Source organism: Neofelis nebulosa, chromosome 18 (genome assembly GCF_028018385.1).
Source record: "Neofelis nebulosa isolate mNeoNeb1 chromosome 18, mNeoNeb1.pri, whole genome shotgun sequence".
NCBI lineage: Eukaryota > Metazoa > Chordata > Mammalia > Carnivora > Felidae > Neofelis > Neofelis nebulosa.
In genome coordinates, this window is record NC_080799.1 from 6,504,467 (window position 1) to 6,525,377 (window position 20,911).

The 20,911-nt window shown below is 44.8% G+C and overlaps 2 protein-coding genes and 1 long non-coding RNA gene across 10 annotated transcripts in view; 1 reads left to right on the plus strand and 2 right to left on the minus strand.

Moving 5' to 3' along the window:
* The window catches only part of ATP5MF (ATP synthase membrane subunit f), a 57,957-nt gene extending 57,729 nt beyond the window's left edge, over positions 1-228 (minus strand). For 3 of the 4 annotated variants that reach the window (XM_058710825.1, XM_058710828.1, XM_058710823.1), the window contains exon 1: positions 45-226. The gene's annotated coding sequence lies outside the window, so the exon portion shown is untranslated. Of the gene's footprint in view, positions 1-44 lie in introns of all 4 variants that reach the window. The other variant, XM_058710829.1, reaches the window with a different exon arrangement.
* Positions 205-14,038, plus strand: ZNF789 (zinc finger protein 789). 5 transcript variants are annotated; one of them, XM_058710812.1, is made up of 5 exons: positions 205-321; positions 3,082-3,159; positions 8,041-8,167; positions 10,575-10,688; positions 12,328-14,038. In XM_058710812.1, the coding sequence occupies exons 2-5, from the start codon at positions 3,091-3,093 to the stop codon at positions 13,338-13,340; spliced, it is 1,323 nt and encodes a 440-aa protein (XP_058566795.1). In that variant the 5' UTR covers positions 205-321; positions 3,082-3,090; the 3' UTR covers positions 13,341-14,038. The 5 variants fall into 5 exon arrangements, with proteins under 5 accessions (XP_058566795.1, XP_058566794.1, XP_058566797.1 ...); XM_058710811.1 differs by having other exon boundaries at positions 255-405; positions 12,328-14,037; XM_058710814.1 differs by lacking the exon at positions 205-321 and adding an exon at positions 408-544.
* Positions 12,679-20,788, minus strand: LOC131501106 (uncharacterized). Its single transcript, XR_009256635.1, has 3 exons — positions 20,354-20,788; positions 18,758-18,802; positions 12,679-12,815 (listed from the first exon to the last, which is right to left on the minus strand). It is a non-coding gene; the product is annotated as an uncharacterized LOC131501106 (long non-coding RNA).
* Positions 20,789-20,911: the final 123 nt, after the last annotated feature.

Below are 20,911 nucleotides of genomic sequence, written 5' to 3' on the forward strand. Positions count from 1 at the left end.
CCCCCCCTCAAAATAAATGTATAAAACATTTTTTAAAAACCCACGCAATTGCACAAGGGCCCATCTTAACGCATTCTGCTTCAACTGGTGTGGGAGGGGAAGGTCTCGCCGTTAGAGTTTTCAAAGCCTCCGAGTGATTCTTGATAGAGATTCCGAACTGCTTGGCTGGGCGGGAACCGGCCGGGCGGGGCTTGAAAGTCACGTGCCCCAACCGGGACCCTCTGCGGCAGTTGATTGGCTTCGACCAGGGGTGCGTGAGACGGAGGCCCCTTCTCTATTAAACGGACCAGAGAGTTGCGAAGCCTCCGAGCTTCCTAGAAGGTACGCTGGCCGAGAAGCTGAGCTCCCCGCGCAGGAATAAGGGTCGGCGAGTGGCGCGGGTTTCTTCCGCATTCGCGCCCTCAGGTAGGGGGTTAGCGGAGGGGCGGCGACCTGTCACGGGTCCTGCCCCGAACCTGGAGAGGGAAGCCCGGCCATGGGGACCGCCGCAGGTGGACACTGAGGTCTTCCTGGAGGAGATGGCACCGCGGAGGGTCGGAAGCAGGTCTAGGAGGAGAGGAGCTCGTGTGATGGGACGGGTGGGTGCGGCGGCAGAGCCACGGTGTCCCCGCAACGGAAGGTGACAGGGCTCGAGAGACAGTCCTCACCCCCCGCCTTCGGGGCAGGTCGCAGGGACTTAAGGGAGCGTCTTCCTGAAGATGTCAACTTGTGAATATTTTCCGTGGCGTCGGGTCTTCAACATTAAGGAGGAACAAGTCCGATGAATGAACGGCTGGTTAATAGTGTGGTTCGGTTCGGTTTGGTTTGGTTAGGTTATAGACGAAAAGGAGAAGTGATCGAACGTTTCCAGAGTTCACATTGTTGCGAAGTGGCGTTTTAGATTCTGACTTCCAATGCACGGTAGACGGGATAGTTAGGTAATGAGAGGGTTGAGGTCCCTTCCCCAGTCTTGAAGCCATCGATCAGGACGTTTCTTTGGAGCGCCTCCATGCTTAAAAGGCAGAGCAGAGGATCTTCCAAGCAGTGTTTTTAGGGTACGTGAATGGTGCGAGGGATGTTCTTAAAAACGCACTTAGAGAAAGCAGCGTTCACCAGTGGCCAGAGAAGCACAAAAAACAAAACAAAACAAAACAATGAAAAAATCACCTGGATCCCAGTAACTATTGTTACTACTGTAACAATTGTGGAGGGCCACAATTTGGATGTACCCTAGGCCAACCACCCATGGCTGTGGAATCAAAACTTGAACTGCCCTAATTTCCCCAAAGTGCAGACTCTCCTGCAGAACTTAAGCTTTCTTCATGTCATGGTGACTTGTAGCTTCCTAGCGCATCAGCTGCAGACCAGTCAACTTGTACAGTGCTTCTATTCTAAAATAGGGTTGTAAGTTTCTAGTAAACGATAGAAAACAAAGCTACCTCCTCATCTCCTGTGTAGGGGGCAGAAAAATAACTGTCTTTCTCAGTTCTTAGCTGAGACTCCTGCAATAAAAGATTAAGAAACAGACAAGTCTATTTACATGTATACTTCATGTATGTGTGGGAAATACCCACGGAAAAATGAGTAACTCCTGGGGTGGCTTAGAATTCAGGCCTAAATACCATCTTTTTTTTTTTTTTTTTTAAAGTTTATTTATTTTTGAGAGAGAGAGGGAGACAGAGAATCCCAAGTAGGCTCCTCACTGTCAGTGCAGAGCTGGACACGGGGCTCGAACTCACTAAACCATGAGATCATGACCTGAGCCGAAATCGAGTCTGACGCTTAACTGACGGAGCCACCCAGGCACCCCTAAATACTATCTTAATAGGGAAAGGGGAGAGAGGATGTAGGCCTCTTAGAGGAGAGTAAATGCTTTTTAGGAAAGATGAACGGGCCCGTAGAAGAATAGACAGAAGGTTCAATAGTTTATGACAAAGTTTGTCTGGGTGTTGTGTCAACGTCTAGTCTCCTCTCCTGTGACACAAGTCTGTCTTCCCTGGTTGGTGAAACTCCCTGGGAGGGGAATTTATGACACTTGAGTTCTTTTTGGAGGATCTATCTTTAGGCATACGCAGGGGGTTCAGAGAAGGCCTTTCTCTGCGTTTGCCTCTTTTCAAGTGCCTGAAGCTTGAAATAATCTTGGGGCAGCATCTTCTCTCCCCTTCATGTGCTTTCTGAACTGAGCAGTGGCTGCCAAGAGCTCTCAGCTTCTTCACGCTTTCGGCTTAGAAGTCTCCTTGTTTGTTTCTCCCTCAAGAAAATATTCATATCAAGTAAAGCTCTCTGAATATCCTTTTGACAGTGATTACCTCTGTGTATATAAAATGTAGCCTGAAATCTCCAACTGCCCTAACATCATTTTATACTCTCTGAGCTGATTCTGTGTGAGATGCAGAAATAAATGAAGACCGCCCTCCCCACCCACCCCCCAAAATGCGAATGAGCAAAGGCTCTTCATTCAGAGCCTGCCACAGCAAGGGAGGGAGCCACTGTCACGTGTTTAGCAGAGACTCAAGGCAGGCAGGGGAAAGTGGGGTGAAAAAGGGGGAAGTTTGGATGTACCCACTTTGGAGGCTATTGGCTTGGGAAAGCTGGAGGTGGGTTAAGTAAGTAGAAATGGAACATCCTATGTGGTTGGGGGTTGGCTTTCTCTGTTGGTCCTAAATTGGAAGAAGGAAGTAAAAATTCAGGATAATCTGGCAGTTATTGACCAAATCTGGATGTGGGGCTGATTGCTACACTGGCTGTGGTTTGGGTTCTGGGCTGGTTGCTACAGGTGGTGAGCCAGAGTTCTGTTTTTGTCTATGGTCGTGTCCCTTTGTGTATTTAGTCTTTCAGTGAGAACGTATTCTACAGAACATACTCTAGGGAGAAGGGGAGGGCGGGGCCCTTGGATAAAGCTTTGGAAATTGAGCTAACTTCAGAAATTCCTGAAAAGACTCTCCTAGCAGCTCCTTTCATGTTATCACCCATTTCGACACCAAACACCGCGACTGGGTATTAGCTGAGGTTTGTTGGCCTCGTTGGACTTCCCTGTCCCAGGGCTGCCTGGTGAGAGAGCTTTAAGTTCTGGCCATACTCATGATCGTTTTTCTCCTTCAGTCTAGACTGATGGCTGCAATCCTGCCCCATCTCCAAGACCAGGATGTGGAAGCTGTATTCGTGACAGCTGGGTGGAAGGTGAGCTGGGCGGCTCCTCCCCTTCCTTAGGATACTCCCTGTGGCCCTGCAATGGCCTTGACTCCTTTGTTCACGTTGAGCCATCTTTATTAATTTGGGGACTTTTCTTTCTTGGAAGGTATGATGTAAAGAGCTTGAACTGTGGGCTCAGGTTCAAGTCCAGGCTTTGTTTTAGTTGTGTTACCTTCAGCAAGTCACATAAGCTCTCTGGGCCTCAGTTTACTTATCTGTAAATGGGACGATGATAGTTCTTATCACAAGGAGTTGTGAGTATTAAGTGAGACACTTATGAAAATAAGTAAGTAATACTTACCATAGTATCTGGTTATATTTTAAGCACTCTGCAAGCTTTAGCTACTGTTACCATAGTCATTGATTGTTTCTGTCAGTGAGGGATACGTGTACCTACTGTGTACCAGATACTATCCTTTGTGCTGGGAGATAAACTCTACCTGAAGGAGTTTAAAGTCTTTATGGAAAAGTAGATATGTAAACAGATTCTTGTAATATGGGGATAAATTCTGATCTGCCCGTGTTAAAGGGAACAAGAGCAGCTTAGTTACTGAATTTGTAACATTACGGAGGATGATTATGAAAAGTTGAGTTTAGGGGCATCTGGGTGGCTCAGTCAGTTAAGTGTCCAACTCTTGATTTGGGCTCAGATCATGATCTCATGGTTCCTGAGATCAAGCCCTGTGTCAGGCTCTGCGCTGACAGCTCAGAGCCTGGAGCCTGTTTCCCATTCTGGGAAAATCTCTCAGAGTCTCCCTCTCTCTCTGCCCTTCCCCTGCTCATGGTCTATCTGTCAAAAATAAACATTAAAAAAATTTTTTTTTTAAGCTGAGTTTAGGGGCACCTGGGTGGCTCAGTCAGTTAAGCATCTGGCTCTTGATTTCAGCTCAGGTCATGATCTTATGGTTTGTGAGATCGAGCCCTGCGTCAGTCAGGCTCTGTGCTGTCCGTGCTGGACATTCTCTCTCTCTCTCTCTCTCTCTCTCTCTCTCTCTCTCTCTCTCTCTGCCCCTCCCCTGCTGTCACTGTCTCTCTCTCAAAACAAACATTAAAAAAAAAGTGTTGAGTTTAAAGTTAAGGAGACAATTTAGGATGCCATTGCAACAATTTTGAAAGGACAGTGGGACAAGGAGGGAACAAGGAGTCTGTAGCGCTCTTCTGGCTTCATGGCCAGTGCGCCCTGACTGCCAGAGAGTCTGCGGCGCTCTTCTGTTCCTCCGCTCCTTTGCACAGCCCGTTCTCTCCTTCACAGGCAAACTCACATATTTGCATTTTAAGACTGAACTAAAAACTCTTCTCCGTGAAACCCTCCCTGACTTCCTACATTAGCATCACTCTGCCCTGCCATCCCAGGTGGGCGGACATAGGGAGCAGTTGCAGAGGCTTGATGAGGCTTAAACCGGATGGTGGCTTATGGAGTGACAGGAAGTGAGTGTGTAGTTTTCTTCTGGAAGCTGGTCCGGTAAGGGAAGGAGAGAGAACCAAAACCAGAGGAGAAGGAAAGCAGGGAACATCTTCTTAAAGATAGGCGAGACTTTGGCATTTTTGGTGGCGAAGGGGAAGGAGTTAGCGGAGAAGTAAGTGTTTAAGAAAAACATTCCTGTGTCTCTCTGCTTTCTCCTTTCATGCTTTCACTTCACTTCTGACATCAGACATGCTGGTGCTTTCCCGCACACATCGGGCACTTCCTTGACACCAGCCAGGTGCCCTGCAGTTTAGCTCAGTTTTGATGCTCTCTTCAAGGGTTAGCATCAGATGCCACAGGTTAAGGGCTCAGTCCCACAGGACTGCCCCTCCCCCACTTCCGACACCAGCCAATTGCAAGTCCAGGTTGTCACCTGTGCCTTGAGTGACTGACTATGTATTTGGAGGTTCCCATGACTTCCCTCCTTGGGTTCGATTAATTTGCTAGCGTGACTCAGAGAACTCAGGAAAACCATTTACTTACTAGATTACTGGTTTATTACAGGCTGTAACTCGCGAACAGCCACACAGAGGTGCGTAGGGCAAGGTGTGGGGAAGGGGCACAGAGCTTCCGTGCTGAGTGTGCAGCACTCCCAGCACCAACTCAGGCTCGACAGCCCCGAAGCTCTCTGAACCCCATTCTCCTGGGTTTTTATGGAGACTCATTGTGTGGACTCGATTGATTACGTCATTGGTCTTTGTGACTGATTGGATTTCCAGCCCCTCTCCCTCCTCTGAATTGGGGTGGAGGGTTCAAACCCTCTAGTCACCTGGTTGGTTCCCCCTGGCAACCAGCCTCCCAGACTTGGGGCCTTTCCAAAGCTCACCTCTTTAACATTAACTCAGCTGTGGTCAAAGGAATTTGTTGTAAGGTGACATGCCTTTGTGGCTCTGGAGCTATTTCAGAAACCAAGGGCAAAAGACCAACTATTAAGAGATGCTCCTTTGCTCTTATCCCTTAAGAATTCCAGTGGTTTTAGGAGCTCTGTGCCAGAAATGATGAAGATTAAATCTATATTTCTTATTATAAGTCATGGTATGGTAGGGGAGAAGAGGGTAAGGATATAGAAAAGGCAGAGTGCTGTCATTGGATTAAGACCCTGGGGGAGACACGAGGGAATGGAAGCAGAGGTGGAGGCAGAGGGGCAGCAGTTCCTAGAAGAGCCTCTTCTGCTGAGGTGGGGAGGGGGAGGAGTGAGAACACAGGTAATGCCTGGTGGGAGTGTGAGAGGGGTTAGGGAGCCTGTGCCCTGTGGGCTCTTTCCTGGGATATAATGGGCAATGCCTTCCCGAAGGGAGTAGTGGGGGTGAGTCACATGTCCTCCTAGCCCCCTCCGAGTACCTCCCACTGGATAGTTACCATGTTGACTTCCATCTTTCCCCACTGGACAGTTCACTCCCTGAGCAGGGACAAAGGCTGCTACAGAGTCAGACAGATTGTGCATGTAGCAACCCCCCATTCACACAGCTGTGATGTGAACTATGTTCTGCAGGACTGAACAGTGCACAGCCTGAACAGCTATATCCTGTGGCCTCAGTAGGAACCTTTATTGCTGGCCTACAGCTTGAAGGCTAGCAACTTACTGGTGCCCAATAAATGTTTCTTGAAAGAAAGAGAGTGGTAAAGGTATAGAAAACCCTGAGAAGGAACACGAGAGAGCAAGAGTTTAGGGCAACATTAAAGGCCTGACTCTCAAACTGAGTGTATAGAGATAACTTGGTGGGAGATGAAGCCATTTTATTCCTACCTGTTAGCCTTCATGTAGAGCAGAGAATGTCAGCTGAGGAGACTTGCAGGGCAGCTGTGGTAAAAGGAGGGACATTTGGGATGGGTAGTGAGTGGGAACTTGAAACCATAGTCCTGGAAATCAGGCTTGGTAGGGAGGAAAGAAGGGTCATGCAATTTGGGCGATTCTGGTGTCTGTTTCCTGAGGGTGTGGGGGCGAGTATTTCCTTTTCCTGCACCCTTTTCATGCACAGATTGCCTCTGATGCTACTCAGTTTGTCCTAATAGAGGGGAGTGTGGTGGGCAGACACTAGGCCTCTGCTCCAAGAGCTCCTGTGGTGGGAGGCACCTTCTGTTCTCAGCCCACATGAGTTGAACATAGTTGCAAATGGAAACTTCTACAAAACTTCTACCCCATAGTACATTGTACCAACGGTCTCTGTTTGCCCCCCTCTGATATATGTTCCACCCTCCCCCACTTTGGTCTGGGCCCTGGGAGGCTGACCTTCACACACCATCGATGGGTTCTCTTGCCCTCTGGCTTCCAGCTGGCTTTTGGCAATGGGATGGAAGGGGTCAGGGGACCAGAAACCTGGAAGAAAGTGGTGTCGGGTTTTATTCCCACAGCCCCGTGCATGTTGGGCTGTGGGATGAGAGTGGCCGCAGAGCTCCAGTCTTCTAACAACTTTCTGGATTCCAGTAACCCCTCTCCTTCTGTCTTCTCCTTCAGACATATGGGTGATTGTTCCCCATGAGAGCCAGCCTGGCATGCTTCTGCATGCCTTGTTGGCTTCCATGAAGCCTGTCCCTTCCTTTGCAAATTGTCTGCATGCCAACCTATCCTCAGCGACCTCATTTGAATGTGCCATCTCTTTCCCAAGGGAATCTGGGACAGAAATATATTATTTGTTAAAGGTGCTGGTATATGGAGCAGGGTCAGCAAACTGACCTGGACCCGGTAGTCAAGTTTCACTGGAACACAGCTCTGCCCATTCACTTACCTGTTGTCTCTGGCTGCTTTTGTGTGACAGCAGCAGAGCTGAATAATTGTAGCAGAGACCAAATCACCTGAAAGCCTAAAATGTTAACCATCTGGCCTTCTGCAGAATAAGTTTGTCAGGGTGTCTGGGTGGCTCAGTCCGGTTAGGCGTCCGACCCTTGATTTTGGCTCAGGTCAGGATCTCATGGTTTGTGAGGTTGAGCCCCGCATGGGGCTCCACACTGACAGCATAGGGCCTGCTTGGGATTCTCTCTCTCTGCCCCTCCCCCACTCACAAATGCACGTTTTCTCTCTCTCTCAAACTAAATAAACTTTAAAAAAGAAAAAGTTTGTCTACTCTATAGTATAGAGGAAAGAATGAGCTTGGCCAAGTTACTTTACCTCCTCAAGCCTCACCTGTAGAATAATGATAGTTCACAAAGTCGTTTTAAGAACTGAGGTTGGGGGCACCTGGGTGGCTCAGTTGGTGAAGTGTCCAACTCTTGATTTCAGCTCAGGGCATGATCTCACGGTTCATGAGTTCAAGCCCCGTGTCAGGCTCTGTGCTGACAGTATGGAGCTTGCTTGGGATCCCCTCTGTCTCTCTCTTTCTCTCTCCCTTTCTTGCTCACTCTCTCTCAAAAAGAAATGAACTTAAAAAAAAAAAAGAATTGAGGCTATAATTAGTCTCTGTTTTCAGGAGTCGCTGTCATTTGAGGATGTGGCTGTGTACTTCACTAGAGAAGAGTGGGACAAACTTGACTGGGCTCAGAAGGACCTCTACAGAGACGTGATGCTGGAGAATTACAGGAACACGATCTTGCTGGGTAATGAATGACTTGGCTTGAAGATTTGGCTCCGAGTGTCTACACAAGTGCTCAGCCCCTTATTTGCAATTCTAAAATCAGAAAAGCTTTGCAAACTAGAAGTTTTTTCATAACTCATCTGGCTGTAAGACCCAACCTGAAGTGTTCAGGTGGTAAAACCTGATCTCTTCTACTGGAAGCTGTGTATCATCCTTCTTTTTCCCATGTGGTCATCATATCTATATATTTAGCGTACCAGAAATATCAGCATGTTTGATTAAGGGTACAGCTCTAGGGGCGCCTGGGTGGCGCAGTCGGTTAAGCGTCCGACTTCAGCCAGGTCACGATCTCACGGTCCGTGAGTTCGAGCCCCGCGTCAGGCTCTGGGCTGATGGCTCAGAGCCTGGAGCCTGTTTCCGTTCTGTGTCTCCCTCTCTCTCTGTCCCTCCCCCGTTCATGCTCTGTCTCTCTCTGTCCCAAAAATAAATAAAAGTTGAAAAAAAAATTTAAAAAAAAAAAAAAAAGGGTACAGCTCCAACCCCTGTGGGGGGTGGTACATAATAGAAAACATACACACCAAGTCACCTTCCTAAAATCTGGAAAAATTCTGACCTGAAACGCAGCTGGCCTCGACAATGTTTTCAAATAAGGGATTGTGGACAATGAATAGTTGCCTTTTGTTTTAGAGGTCAGAGACGCTTAATCCACTCCCCACCCCATCCGCATCTTCCTTATCTGTAAGACCCATAGGAGCTGAACGGTTTATGGCTGATTTGGATTCCAAAGGTTAGCTTCTTTTTCTCTCGAAAAGTCTTTTTCTTTCTTCCCTCTGGAAATGGGTTCCTTCTTTGTTTGCAGCATCACTGGGTGTCTAGGAAATGATTCCTAACGGACTTCATTTCTGAACCTCCACTGCTTCCCCACTCACGGACCCTGCCTTTGGCTTATTGCAATGCAGAATCTCCTCCCATGGGCGTTTTCTCAACAAATCACTTTCTTTCTGGGGTCCAGCTTTGACGCCCACACTGACACTCTCTCTACAGTCTTGACCACCTCCTGCGGGATTGTCTGCCCACCTCTGGAGTTTTTGATGTTTATTTTCCTTGTAGAAGCATTTACAAGAGCAGACTTGAATACACACAAGGTACAGGAACGGGAGAACATTCAGGGGTAACACTGTTCATATTTTGGAATGTTTCCATCCAGTTTTTCTCTCTCTCTCCTTTTAAAAAATGTAGCTGAACAGAAGTGCCTGAGTGGCTCAGTCGGTTAAGCATCCAACTCTTGGTTTCAGCTCAGGTCATGATCTCACAGTTTGTGAGTTCGAGCCCTGCGTCGTGCTTTGTGCTGACAGCATGGAGCCTGCTTGAGATTCGCTCTCTCTCCCTCTCTCTGCCTCTCCACTACTCGCACTGTGTCTCTGTCACTCTCAAAATAAATAAATAAGCTTTAAAAAATGTGGCTGAACATATTCTGTGTATAATTTTGTAATTCCTTTAAATCTTAACTAATGTTAAGCTTCAACATTTTCCCTATGTTATTAAAAGCCCCCATAAATACAGTAAATGATCATAATGTAATTCTGTTGTATGATCTGTAATGTTTAATCATTTTCCCATTTGGGGATATTTAGTTTGGCTTGTTGTTGTTGTTGTTGACTTGTTTATGGATTTATCATCTACTATACTTAATGTTCTAATGGATGTTTGTGACCATAAATCCTTATATGAATTTCTGACTGTTCCCAAGATCCAGAATATTGGTGTTAAAGGGTATGGGCTCTTAGTCTCTCTGATTATTGAATGGCCTTTCAGTAACAAAGTAGGAAATAAAAATCATCTGCAGGCCTACTGCCCAGAAATTACCCCTGTTAACATGTTGGTTTACTTTTTCCTAGTCTTTTCATATATATTAATACTTAATGTACATATACCCACACATATAGTTTTTAAAAACAAAATTTGGGTCATACTTCATGAGTTTTGCATTCTCCTTTAAGATATATAGGGAACATTTTCCTATTTTAATATTCTTTGAACACATGGATTTTTAGGATCTAATACTTTCGCCTTCACTGAATTCACGTTACACTGTAGCTGTTCCCATACTGATGTCTACTTTATTTCCAGTTTTGCATGGGTACAACTGTACTGAACATCTCTGGCACATTAATCTTGTCCTGATTGTTCCTTAGGCTGTATCTCTACGATTACCAAATCTAAGGGTGTGAATATTGTTGAGAATTTACTGAATCTTTCAGTAAAGATTGTTGGAGTTTCAGAAAGATTGTGCCAAATTCTCTTCTCACCAGCCCTTTTGATTGTTGCTCTTATCTGTTTGCCACTGTAGACTCAAGGGGGTTAAGGTGAGCGCTGGGACCTCTCTCTGTAACTCACTAACCACCTCCCATTTACTTCCCCATGAGTAGGATTTCAGTTTCCCAAACCTGAGGTGATCTGCCTGCTGGAGCAGTGGGAAGAGCCATGGACCCTGGATCTACCAAGAACTGGGACTAGGAAGGCTTCCAGTAGTGCTTGCCCAGGTGGGTGAGGAGAGGACCCAGTCCAAGTGGAAAAATCAGGAAGGGGCAGGAAAGCACCTTAGTGAAGCCCCTCGTGTGCCCCCCAGATCCTGAGCCACATGTTCAACATCCATCATCCCACTTATTCATCCCTGCTGCCCTCTGAAGGTAGTACGTAAGTGTGGCCATTAGACCCATTTTCCAGATGAAGAATCAAAGATTCAGATGTCACACAGATTGATTTATAGTTTTATTTATTTTTTTTTTTATTTTTGGGACAGAGAGAGACAGAGCATGAACGGGGGAGGGGCAGAGAGAGAGGGAGACACAGAATCGGAAACAGGCTCCAGGCTCCGAGCCGTCAGCCCAGAGCCTGACGCGGGGCTCGAACTCACGGACCGCGAGATCGTGACCTGGCTGAAGTCGGCCGCTTAACCGACTGCGCCACCCAGGCGCCCCAATATAGTTTTAAAAACTATATCAATCTGTCACACAGATTGATAGTTGAGGTTCGATTTCAAGCCTGCAAAGCTCATGCTCGTTCTACTGCGGTAGAGTGTTTCTCTGAACTCTTTTTCCAAATCAGATACTTCTTTCTTCTATGCTCGTTACTTATCCTTCCCCTCTGTTTTCCTCTCATTCCTTTGCCTTCATCCTGTTTGTCATATTCCCACGGTGTTTCTCAACATACCTACTTTTTCCTACTTACTATGTCCCGATTGCTGCTTCTACCTTTTTTTTCACATTCCTGTGTTCCAGAGTTTCTCAGCCTCTGCTCTATTGACATTTGGGGCTAGATAATTCTTTTTTTTTTTTTTTTTTAGTTTTTAAAAATGTTTATTTGAGAGAGAGAGAGAGAGAGAGCGTGACTGAGGGAGGGGCAGAGAGGGAGGGAGGCACAGAATCCGAAGCAGGCATCAGGCTCCGAGCTGTCAACACAGAGCCCGATGTGGGGCTTGAACCCACAGACCACGAGATCATGACCTGAACCGAAGTCAGACACTTAACCAACTGAGCCACCCAGGCGCCCCAGGCTGGATAATTCTTTGTTGTGGAGGAGCTGTCCTGTGCGTTGTCAGGTGTTGAGCCATATTAGCCTCTACCCATTAGGTTTTAGTAGCACCATCCCAGTTGGGACAACCAGAAATGTCTCCAGACATTGTCCAGTGCCCCCCAGGAGGCAAAATCACCTCTGATCAAGAACCTCTACTCTATTCCATTGGCCTTTGTACCTACTTCCCTCTGGTTCCTTTCCTCTTGTGTCTTATGCTCTCCGTTTTTAAAGAGTTGTTTCTCTCAGAATTATTTAAAAAATACTAACCTAGAAAGTATAAGATGTCACCTCTCCTATATTTATGTGACTTCACTGAGTACCGAGAGTTTTATTTTTCCAATAGTAGTGATGTATTTACTCAGTTCTCACTTCTCTGACACACACTTGTGCATTTTTCAGTCGTTCAGTTGATTTTGAGAACTCTTTCTGGTGTCAAAGCCGAGAGTCCTGTGGAAATCAAAATTTGGGCCTCTTTAGCAGGACAATATAACTAAGCAAGCACTTCATTTCACTTGAGTGTCTTCCACACACACAGGTGGCTTCTTTTTTTTTCCTTCTGTGATGTGGGGGGCAGGTCATTTCTATGTTTTCTTTTTATCTGGTTAGGTTCTGAAGCCAGATGGAAGATGAAAAAGCCAACTCCAGGGCAGAAGATCTTTAAAGACTTAGAGTCGTGTAAGACATCTGCAATAAAGCAGCAAACAGCCAAGGGACCTTCAGAAAAGTTACGTAAATGTAACGAATTGGTGGACATTTACAGACTTGCCTTTCCCACTATTGGTGATGAATGCAGTAAGAACTTCCTTCAAAACCTTCACCTTATTCAAGATCAGAATGCTCAAACAGGGAGGAGGCGTGGCCAGTGTGATGAGTATGGAAAGCCTTTCAGTCAGAGATCACTGTTTTTGCACCATAAGCAAATCCCTCCAAACGCAAAATCTTACAAATGCAGTGAATGTGGGAGAGTCTTCAGACGTCAGGCAAATTTTGTTCGACATCATAGAATTCACACATCAGAGGACCCCTTTGAATGCGACATATGTGGGCAAGCCTTCAAACAGAAGTCCACTCTTGCTGTCCATAAACAGTGTCACCTGCAGAAAAAGCCATATAAATGTCATGACTGTGGAAAATGTTTCCGTCAGATGGCATATCTTATTGAACATAAGCGGATCCATACCAAAGAAAAACCCTATAAATGTAGTGAGTGTGAAAGAACGTTTAGTCAGAATTCAACCCTTATTCGACATCAGCTAATCCATAGTGGAGAAAAACCCCATAAATGTGTCGAGTGTGGAAAAGCCTTTGGTCGTCATTCGACTCTTATGAGCCATCAACAGATTCACACTAAACAGAACACTCATAAATGCAGTGAATGCGGGGAATGCTTCAGTCGGAATGTAGACCTCATTCAGCATCAAAGAACCCATACCAAGGAGGAATTCTTTGAATGTAGAGAATGTGGAAAAACTTTTAGTTTTAAGGCAAATCTTCATCGCCATGAGGTCATTCATACTGGAGAGAGACCTTACAGATGTGACAAATGTGGAAAATCTTTTATCTGGCGCACAAGTTTTATTAAGCATCAGGGTACTCACAGAGAACAGGTATCTGTGTGATACTAACTAGAAAAAGACCATTTAAAGACCAGAACTGGGATACCTGGCTGGCTGTTGGTGGAGCCTATAACTCTTGATCTCAGGGTTGTGAGTTTGAGTCCCACGTTGGGTGTGGAGATTACTTAAAATCTTTAAAAAAATAAAATAAATAAAGACCAGAACTTACCACTAGTGTAGTTATGCGTAATTACATTGTTTTAAGAAAATTACTAACCGGAACTGAAATGGTTTTGCTTTGGGGACCCTCTTTCTGCAGCTAACCTTCTTGCTCTAGTTAAGAATTACTTAATAGAGGGGCGCCTGGGTGGCTCCGTTGGTTGAGTGACCGACTTTGGCTCAGGTCAGGATCTCACAGTTTGTGAGTTTGAGCTTGGGCTCTGTGCTGACAGCTTGGAGCCTGGAGCTGCTTCAGATTCTGTGTCTCCCTCTCTCTCTGCCCCTCCCCCACTCATGCTCTGTCTTTCTCTGTCTCAGAAATAAATAAATAAGCATTAAAAAAAATATTTGAAAAGAATTACTTCATAGAACATGTAATAGGCTGTTATGTACAGTCTCCCTTGAGTCCCTCCTCCGACCATACTTTCATTCCCTCAAGTCAAGGCAGAAGGGAGGCATAAGAACTATGTGGTTCCCTAGGCTGGAGACCATTTGATGATTATGAACGATTGAAGAATGCTCTTATTTCTCAATAAAACCGGAGAAAAAAAAGTTTTTAATTTAAAAAAAATGGGTGTTGGGGCACCTGGGTGGCTCAGTCGGTTAAGCGTCCGACTTCAGCTCAGGTCACGATCTCACACTCCGTGAGCTCAAGCCCCGCGTCGGGCTCTGGGCTGACGGCTCAGAGCCTGGAGCCTGCTTCCGATTCTGTGTCTCCCTCTCTCTCTGCCCCTCCCCCGTTCATGCTCTGTCTCAAAAATAAATAAACGTTAAAAAAAAAAATTAAAAAAAAAATGGGTGTAAAAAATACCTTTCTTGGTCTCATATGGAAAAATTACCTGATATTACATTGACTTTTTAAAAATAAAGTAAGGGCTACTCACCTAAGAATTACTAAAATGTATCCGTAAACTAAAATTAGTGTGCCACTAGATTCTACTGAGAGTTCTAAGTCAAGTGTAAACAGAAGCTGTTGGTGCCCCTGCCCCCTGCTTACTCCTTCTGCTGGCCTTCATCTGACTTGCACTGTGTGTCTCTTGGTCTGCAGGCTTTTTTTTAAACCACGAAAAGGCCACTGCTCTGTAGGGTAACTAGCACATTTTGAGAGCAGGCCTTGACTAAAGCTTGATGGGAATTTGACAAATATGATATTCTCCCCTGGGGTGGAATAACTCTGAAGCATGTGTTTTACACAGTTTTCAGTTTTCCCAGGGGAGGATTATGCATTCATTTACCTTGGAAGCTCCTTATCAGCTGTCTTCCCCAGCTATAGTCCTTGGGGAGCCATACCCTTTCTCCAGTTATTCCAAGCACATCCTTATGTTCAGGTTATGTAAGTTGAGCTGACCTTACAACTCTTCCCTACAGCTCACCAAGACAAGAACCCCATTTGAAATTCTAGTATCCTAAACAGCATCCTAGGTCTGCATTACAACTTGCTGCTATTTAGACCCTTTCCTATAAATCCCGTCTAGTTTCTTCTTGATTTTATCTTCTTGCTCCTCCCAATTCCATGACTTCTTACCCAACATATAAAAACAAAGATCACTGAGAAAGGAAGTGGCACCTCAGAAAATTAAGGAATGTTAAGCCTTGCAGGAGGAAAATAATGAAAAGGGATAGATTGTATATTGGGTTCAAAAAGCAGTCATTTTGTAGTGGTCAGCATGAATTGGCTAGAAGAACCTACACAAAATTAAGAAGTTGAGACTTCTGACTGAGGGGGAAATAAGCCAGTGAGAGATAAGACCACTTAAAACAACTTTGGGAGATGGGGACCTATGTAAAAGCGCTTCCCTCCACTGCTAAGTGGAAGCCATATAAATCAATACATACATACATACATACATACATACATACATACATAGTGATTAGATACATAGGGGCACCTGGCTGGCTCAGTTGGTGGAGCATGCAACTCTTGATCTCGGGGTTTAAGTTTAAGCCCCACGTTGGATGTAGAGATTACTTAAAAATCTTTAAAGCAAATGTCCTGATGGCAGCTCTCAGTTGTATGGATGAGAACTGAACTGGAGGTAAGTAATCTGGTGTGGGGAGACTGTTACAGGCAGGACACTTGGCTATATGAAGACCTAGATGCATGCCGTAAAGGTTATTCTTGGGCTGTGGCCAACGGCTAAGACATATAGTCTGGCAAGTGGACCTTGGACAATTAAAAATAAAGTGGGGAGCCCAATTATGATAAGCCCTTTGCTTCCCAGAATAATCCAGGGTGGTTCTGAAGGTAACATTCTAGGCGGACCATCTGAAATGAAAGTGTGGATATGTGAGCATCCAAGATAAGTGGCCATGGAAGCTCCCAAGCCATGCTGTCAAATCATCCCACATTCCATTGTGACGCCTGCTGGGGCACCAATGGTTGTCAGAGAGTGTTTAGAACCTGCCAAGTTAGCACAGTGGGAAGTGGGCTCATCCCACTGCACATGCCTGGTAGATTGCCCTGCCCCACGTCCCTTCCTGGAACCGTAGATGCCTCACAACCTCTGGTCCCTCACTCTCTGGTGGGGTTAGTGAGAGGGCCCAGCCATGTGCTGCTGTGGTTCCCACCCTGAGCCCCAGGAACTTCCCTTTTAACTCTATGCCACTGCCAGAGTCCTCCGAGTCCCAAGCAGGGCACAGGACCATGCAGAACAGAACTTGGAAATGTTTCAAAGACATGCTAAAGCAATAGATTTAAATGACCATATCACTCTCTCTTCTAGCTCCAGTCAGGAATTCTAACACTTTGTTAACAAATATCTGGACTTCCCATTTTGTAGGACAGGAGATGCTATGTAGGTGCTATGGGAGAATGTGAAGAATGGAAAGATTGTTGCCCTCTGTTATGGACTGAATTGTGTCCCCAAATTCATACGTTGAAGTCCTAACCCCTGGTGTGACTGTATTTGGAAACAGGGCCTTTAAAGAGGTAATTGAGGTTAAATGAGGTGCTAAGTGTGGGGCGTTTAGTGATAAGACTGGTGTCCTTTTAAGAGGAAGAGATACTAGAGGCCTCTCCATCCACTGCACAGAGGAAAGGCCATGTGAGGACATAGTGAGAAGGAAGCTGTCTACATTAGGAAGGGGCATCAACAGAAACCAACCCTGAGGGCACCTTAACCTTGGATGTCCTGCCTCTAGAACTGTGTGAAAATAAATGTGTTATTTAAGCCACCTAGTCTGTGGTCTTTTGTTTTGGCACGAGAGCTAATCCACTCACCCTTTATAATCTAGGGATCAGAGATGGCGTATTCACGTTAATTTACTGGCTATAATAGTTTGCATGGTAAGTGACAAAGCCTACAGATAATGGTAGTTTAGTAAAGGAAATATTTTGGGGTAGGATAATTGAGAAGTGACATTTTAAAATTGCTTTACAAGAGTCGACTTTTCCGTTGTTAATCTGGTGGGCTAGGGTCTGGGAAAAGGGATCTGGGATTAAAAGAATCTTGAACAAAGGCATGCATATATGTGGAAATATATGGAAAATTCAAGTAGTATGTAAACAACAGTCAATGTGTCGAGAGGGTAGAAGAAGGGAAGAACGGAGGGAAAGCTAAAAGTACAGAGAGGACAGTCAGCTCTAAGTCTGTGGTGTTCCTGGGGTGCCTGGGTGGCTCAGTCAGTTAAGCACTGGACTCTTGAATTTGGCTCAGGTCATGATCCCAAAGTTGTGGGCTCGAGCCCCATGTTGGGCTCCATGCTTAAGATTTTTCTCTCCCTCTCCCTCTGCCCCTTCCCTACTTACACACCTTCCCTCTCTCTCTCTCAAAAAAAAAAAAAAAAAAAAAAAGTCTGTGGCGTTCCTCCAGTAAAAAGAACACTGGAATCAGGCTATCACTACTACTCTATTGCTTACTAGCTCTGTGACCCTGGGCAAATAACCTTGATAGGCTTGGGGAGAACAACACCAGGGTGATACAGCTCATGGCCCGCCTAAACAGACACCATGTCCACGCCCTCATTCTCAGCCCCAGTGCTAGATACGAAATCTCATTCATAAGTGACATTCTCCACATGACACACCAGACCCTGAACACACCCAGGCCAGCCCTCTCACCATCCCTCCTGCCTGGCCATGCACTACTATTCCACCACGTCCAGGATCAAGCAAGGGAGTTCTGAGAAGCAAATGACTTAGTTTTGGGTTTTGTACATTTAGGAAAAAAAAAAAAACCAAAAACTAAGATGCGGTAAGGTGACAAGCCTCGAGTAGAAGACTCATAAAGGAATGTAATTTGGTACTTGCTTTGGGGGAATGTGTATTAGCTCACACACTGATCAAGAAATTCTACTTTTGGGAATCTAGGCTTAGATTCTGAAGAACAATCAAGGGGGCGCCTGGGTGGCCCAGTCAGTTAGGCGTCCAACACTTGATTTTGGATCAGGTCCTGATCCCAGATCCTAGCATCATGGTATCAAGCCCCCGTGTAAGGTTCCACGCTCAGCATGGAGCCTGCTTAAGATTCTCTCTCTCTGGGAATGCAAACTGGTGCAGCCACTCTGTATACAGTGTGGAGGTTCCTCAAAAAGCTAAAAATAGAACTACCCTACGACCCAGCAATTGCACTACTAGGTATTTATCCAAGGGATACAGGTGTGCTGTTTCGAAGGAACACATGCACCCCGATGTTTATAGCAGCACTATCAACAATAGCCAAAGGATGGAAAGAGCCCAAATGTCCATTGATGGATGAATGGATAAAGAAGATGTGGTCTATATATACAAAGGAGTATTACTCAGCAATCAAAAAAGAATGAAATCTTGCCATTTGCAACTATGTGGCTGGAACTGGAGGGTATTGTGCTAAGTGAAATTAGAGAAAGATAAAAATTATATGACTTTACTCATATGAGGACCTTAAGAGACAAAACAGATGAGCACAAAGGAAGGGAAGCAAAAATAATAAAAACAGGGAGGGGGACAAAAACATAAGAGACTTAAATATGGGGAACAAACAGAGGGTTACTGGAGGGGTTGTGGGAGGGAGGATGGGCTAAATGGGTAAGGGGCATTAAAGAATCTACTCCTGAAATCATTGTTGCGCTATATGCTAACTAACTTGGATGTAAATTTAAAAAAATTAGAAAAAAAAAAAAAGAAAATGAAAAGTAATAGCCCCTTCCTAACCATTCCCAGATATCTCACTGAAGAACTCAATATGCTCTGAAAATAATTATTTTTCAAATGGGAGTCTTTCTAAATAGAAAAGACTGGAAATAATTAGTTTAGTGGATATAATGCTTGGACTGACGGTTACCTGTTTGAGCCACACATTTGTTGTCATCAGTTGATTCTTTTCATCCTAGGAAAATGACAATTAGAAAGATGTAAATTCAAATTAAGTGAAGTTTTTGAGATTTTTTTTTTTTTTGTCAGAAAGACCTCCCTGAGTCTTACATTTGAGGTGTTCAAAGTGTAAAGGATTCTCAACTTAAAAACAGTTAAATGGCATGGGATACTAAAATATTATGCATATTTTGCGTAAAATAAAAAATAATAATTAAAGCAACAACAAAAAAAGATTCTCTCTCCCTCTGCTCCTCTCCCCCATTGGACTATCCCTCTGTAAAAAAAAAATAAAAATAAGTAAATAAATTGATTAATTAAAAAAAATAAAGAACAATCCAAATTATGTTAAAATTACACTGATATTCACTACAGCATTGCTTGCAACAACAAAAAGGAGTAATGGCTGAAATGACTAGTAAAAGGAAAATGGGACACAATTGTCAAATCTACTCAATGGATAATGATGCAGCCATTAAGCATAAAGGTTATGAAAACCATGTAAAACCCTTAAGACATAATATTAAAAAGATGTAAAATATAAACACTATGGTTTTCATTACATGAGAAGCATGCAGAGAAAAAAAAAACAGAAGGAAATACAACAAAATGCCTATAACAGGTGATCAGGGTTGTAGGATTATGGGTAATTTCTTTTCCTGTTATTTTTCCAAATATCCAATAGTATGCTTATATTCCCTCGATTTAAAAAAAAAAAAAAAAAAAAAAACCAGCGGGGAGGTGTCTGGGTGGCTCAGTCAGTTAAGCACCTGACTTTGGCTTGGGTCATGAACTCATAGTTCGTGGGTTTGAGTCCCGCATTGGGCTCTGTGCTGACAGCTCAGAGCCTGCAGCCTGCTTTGGATTCTGTGTCCCCCTCTCTGCCACTCCCTGGCTCATGCTCTCTCTCTCTCCCTCTCAAAAATAAACATTACAATAAAACAAACAAACAAAAAACCACAGGGGCACCTGGCTGGTTCAGTCAATAGAGCATGTGACTTTTGATCTCAGGCTTGTGAGTTTGAGCCCCATGTTGGGTGTAGAGATGACTTAAATAAATAAAACTTAAAAAATAAAATAAAAATAAAAAATAAATTAAAAAACACACAAAAACCCCCAACCAGGTTAAAAAAAAAAAAACTTACATGCAATACATGTTTGTGTGTAGAAAGATAAGATAGGCTCAGGCTTAGTTTCATTCCTACAGTTTAACCCAACAAGGGCAAAAAAGCAAACCCCATAGCCTTCCCTCACCAGGCACAGGGGTGGAAAGACGGCGCTGGGAAGTTAAATAATGATCGTTTTAACCCCCTTTCTGAGCTAGTGTTTCTTATCTTGAGGCATGTGCATGCGCCACTGGCCCTCCACCACTACTACTGGGCAGAGGGGAGGAGGGGCAGGGAGAAGTGGCAAGCCATGGTGGGGTGGGAGCCCGTCACTGATGTAAAGGAAAAAACTCACGTTACTGGACAAGCAGTCAGATCACCCAAGTTCTAAAGCATCAACTGTGAGCCTCCACTTCCTTTCTACCTGGGAATGACAAGGTAGCTTACCTTGTCCACCTTACCTCAGTAGGATTGCTTGGAAGTCTATGGATGCATTTTATGGATGATAGAGTATTACATGTCAGTGAATACCCATTAACAAAACAAGCAAGAGCTGAAGGAGCTTCTTTCTGCCTTTGGTGTCCTCTTCTGGAACACCCCCAAGGATGCACTCCACACCACTTCCTTATGTCCCATACGTTAGGAAGCCTTGACAGGGGTGGCTCAGTTGGTTAAGCATCTGATCTTCGGCTCAGGTCATGATCTTGCAGTTCACAAGTTCGAGCCCTGCTTCTGGCTCTGTGCTGACAGTTCAGAACCTGGAGCCTTCTTCGGATTCTGTGTCTCCCTCTCTCTCTGCCCCTCTCCCTCTCCGTCTCTCTCTCTTTCTTATAAATATAAAGAAAAGAAAGAAAGAAAGAAAGAAAGAAAGAAAGAAAGAAAGAAAGAAAGAAAGAAAGAAAGAAAGAAAGGAAGGAAGGAAGGAAGGAAGGAAGGAAGGAAGGAAGGAAGGAAGGAAGGAAGGAAGGAAGGAAGAAAGGAAGAAAAGAAAGAAAAAAGAAAGAAGCCTTGACAGAAAA

Excerpts from the sequence above, each read along its gene's own strand:
- ZNF789 (XM_058710810.1), top strand. The coding sequence starts at position 519 with ATGGCACCGCGGAGGGTCGGAAGCAGGTCTAGGAGGAGAGGAGCTCGT. Across the intron at positions 579-3,081 it reads GAGCTCGTGTGATGGGACGG|TCTAGACTGATGGCTGCAAT; the intron begins GTGGGTGCGGCG and ends TTTCTCCTTCAG. Across the intron at positions 3,160-8,040 it reads TCGTGACAGCTGGGTGGAAG|GAGTCGCTGTCATTTGAGGA; the intron begins GTGAGCTGGGCG and ends CTCTGTTTTCAG.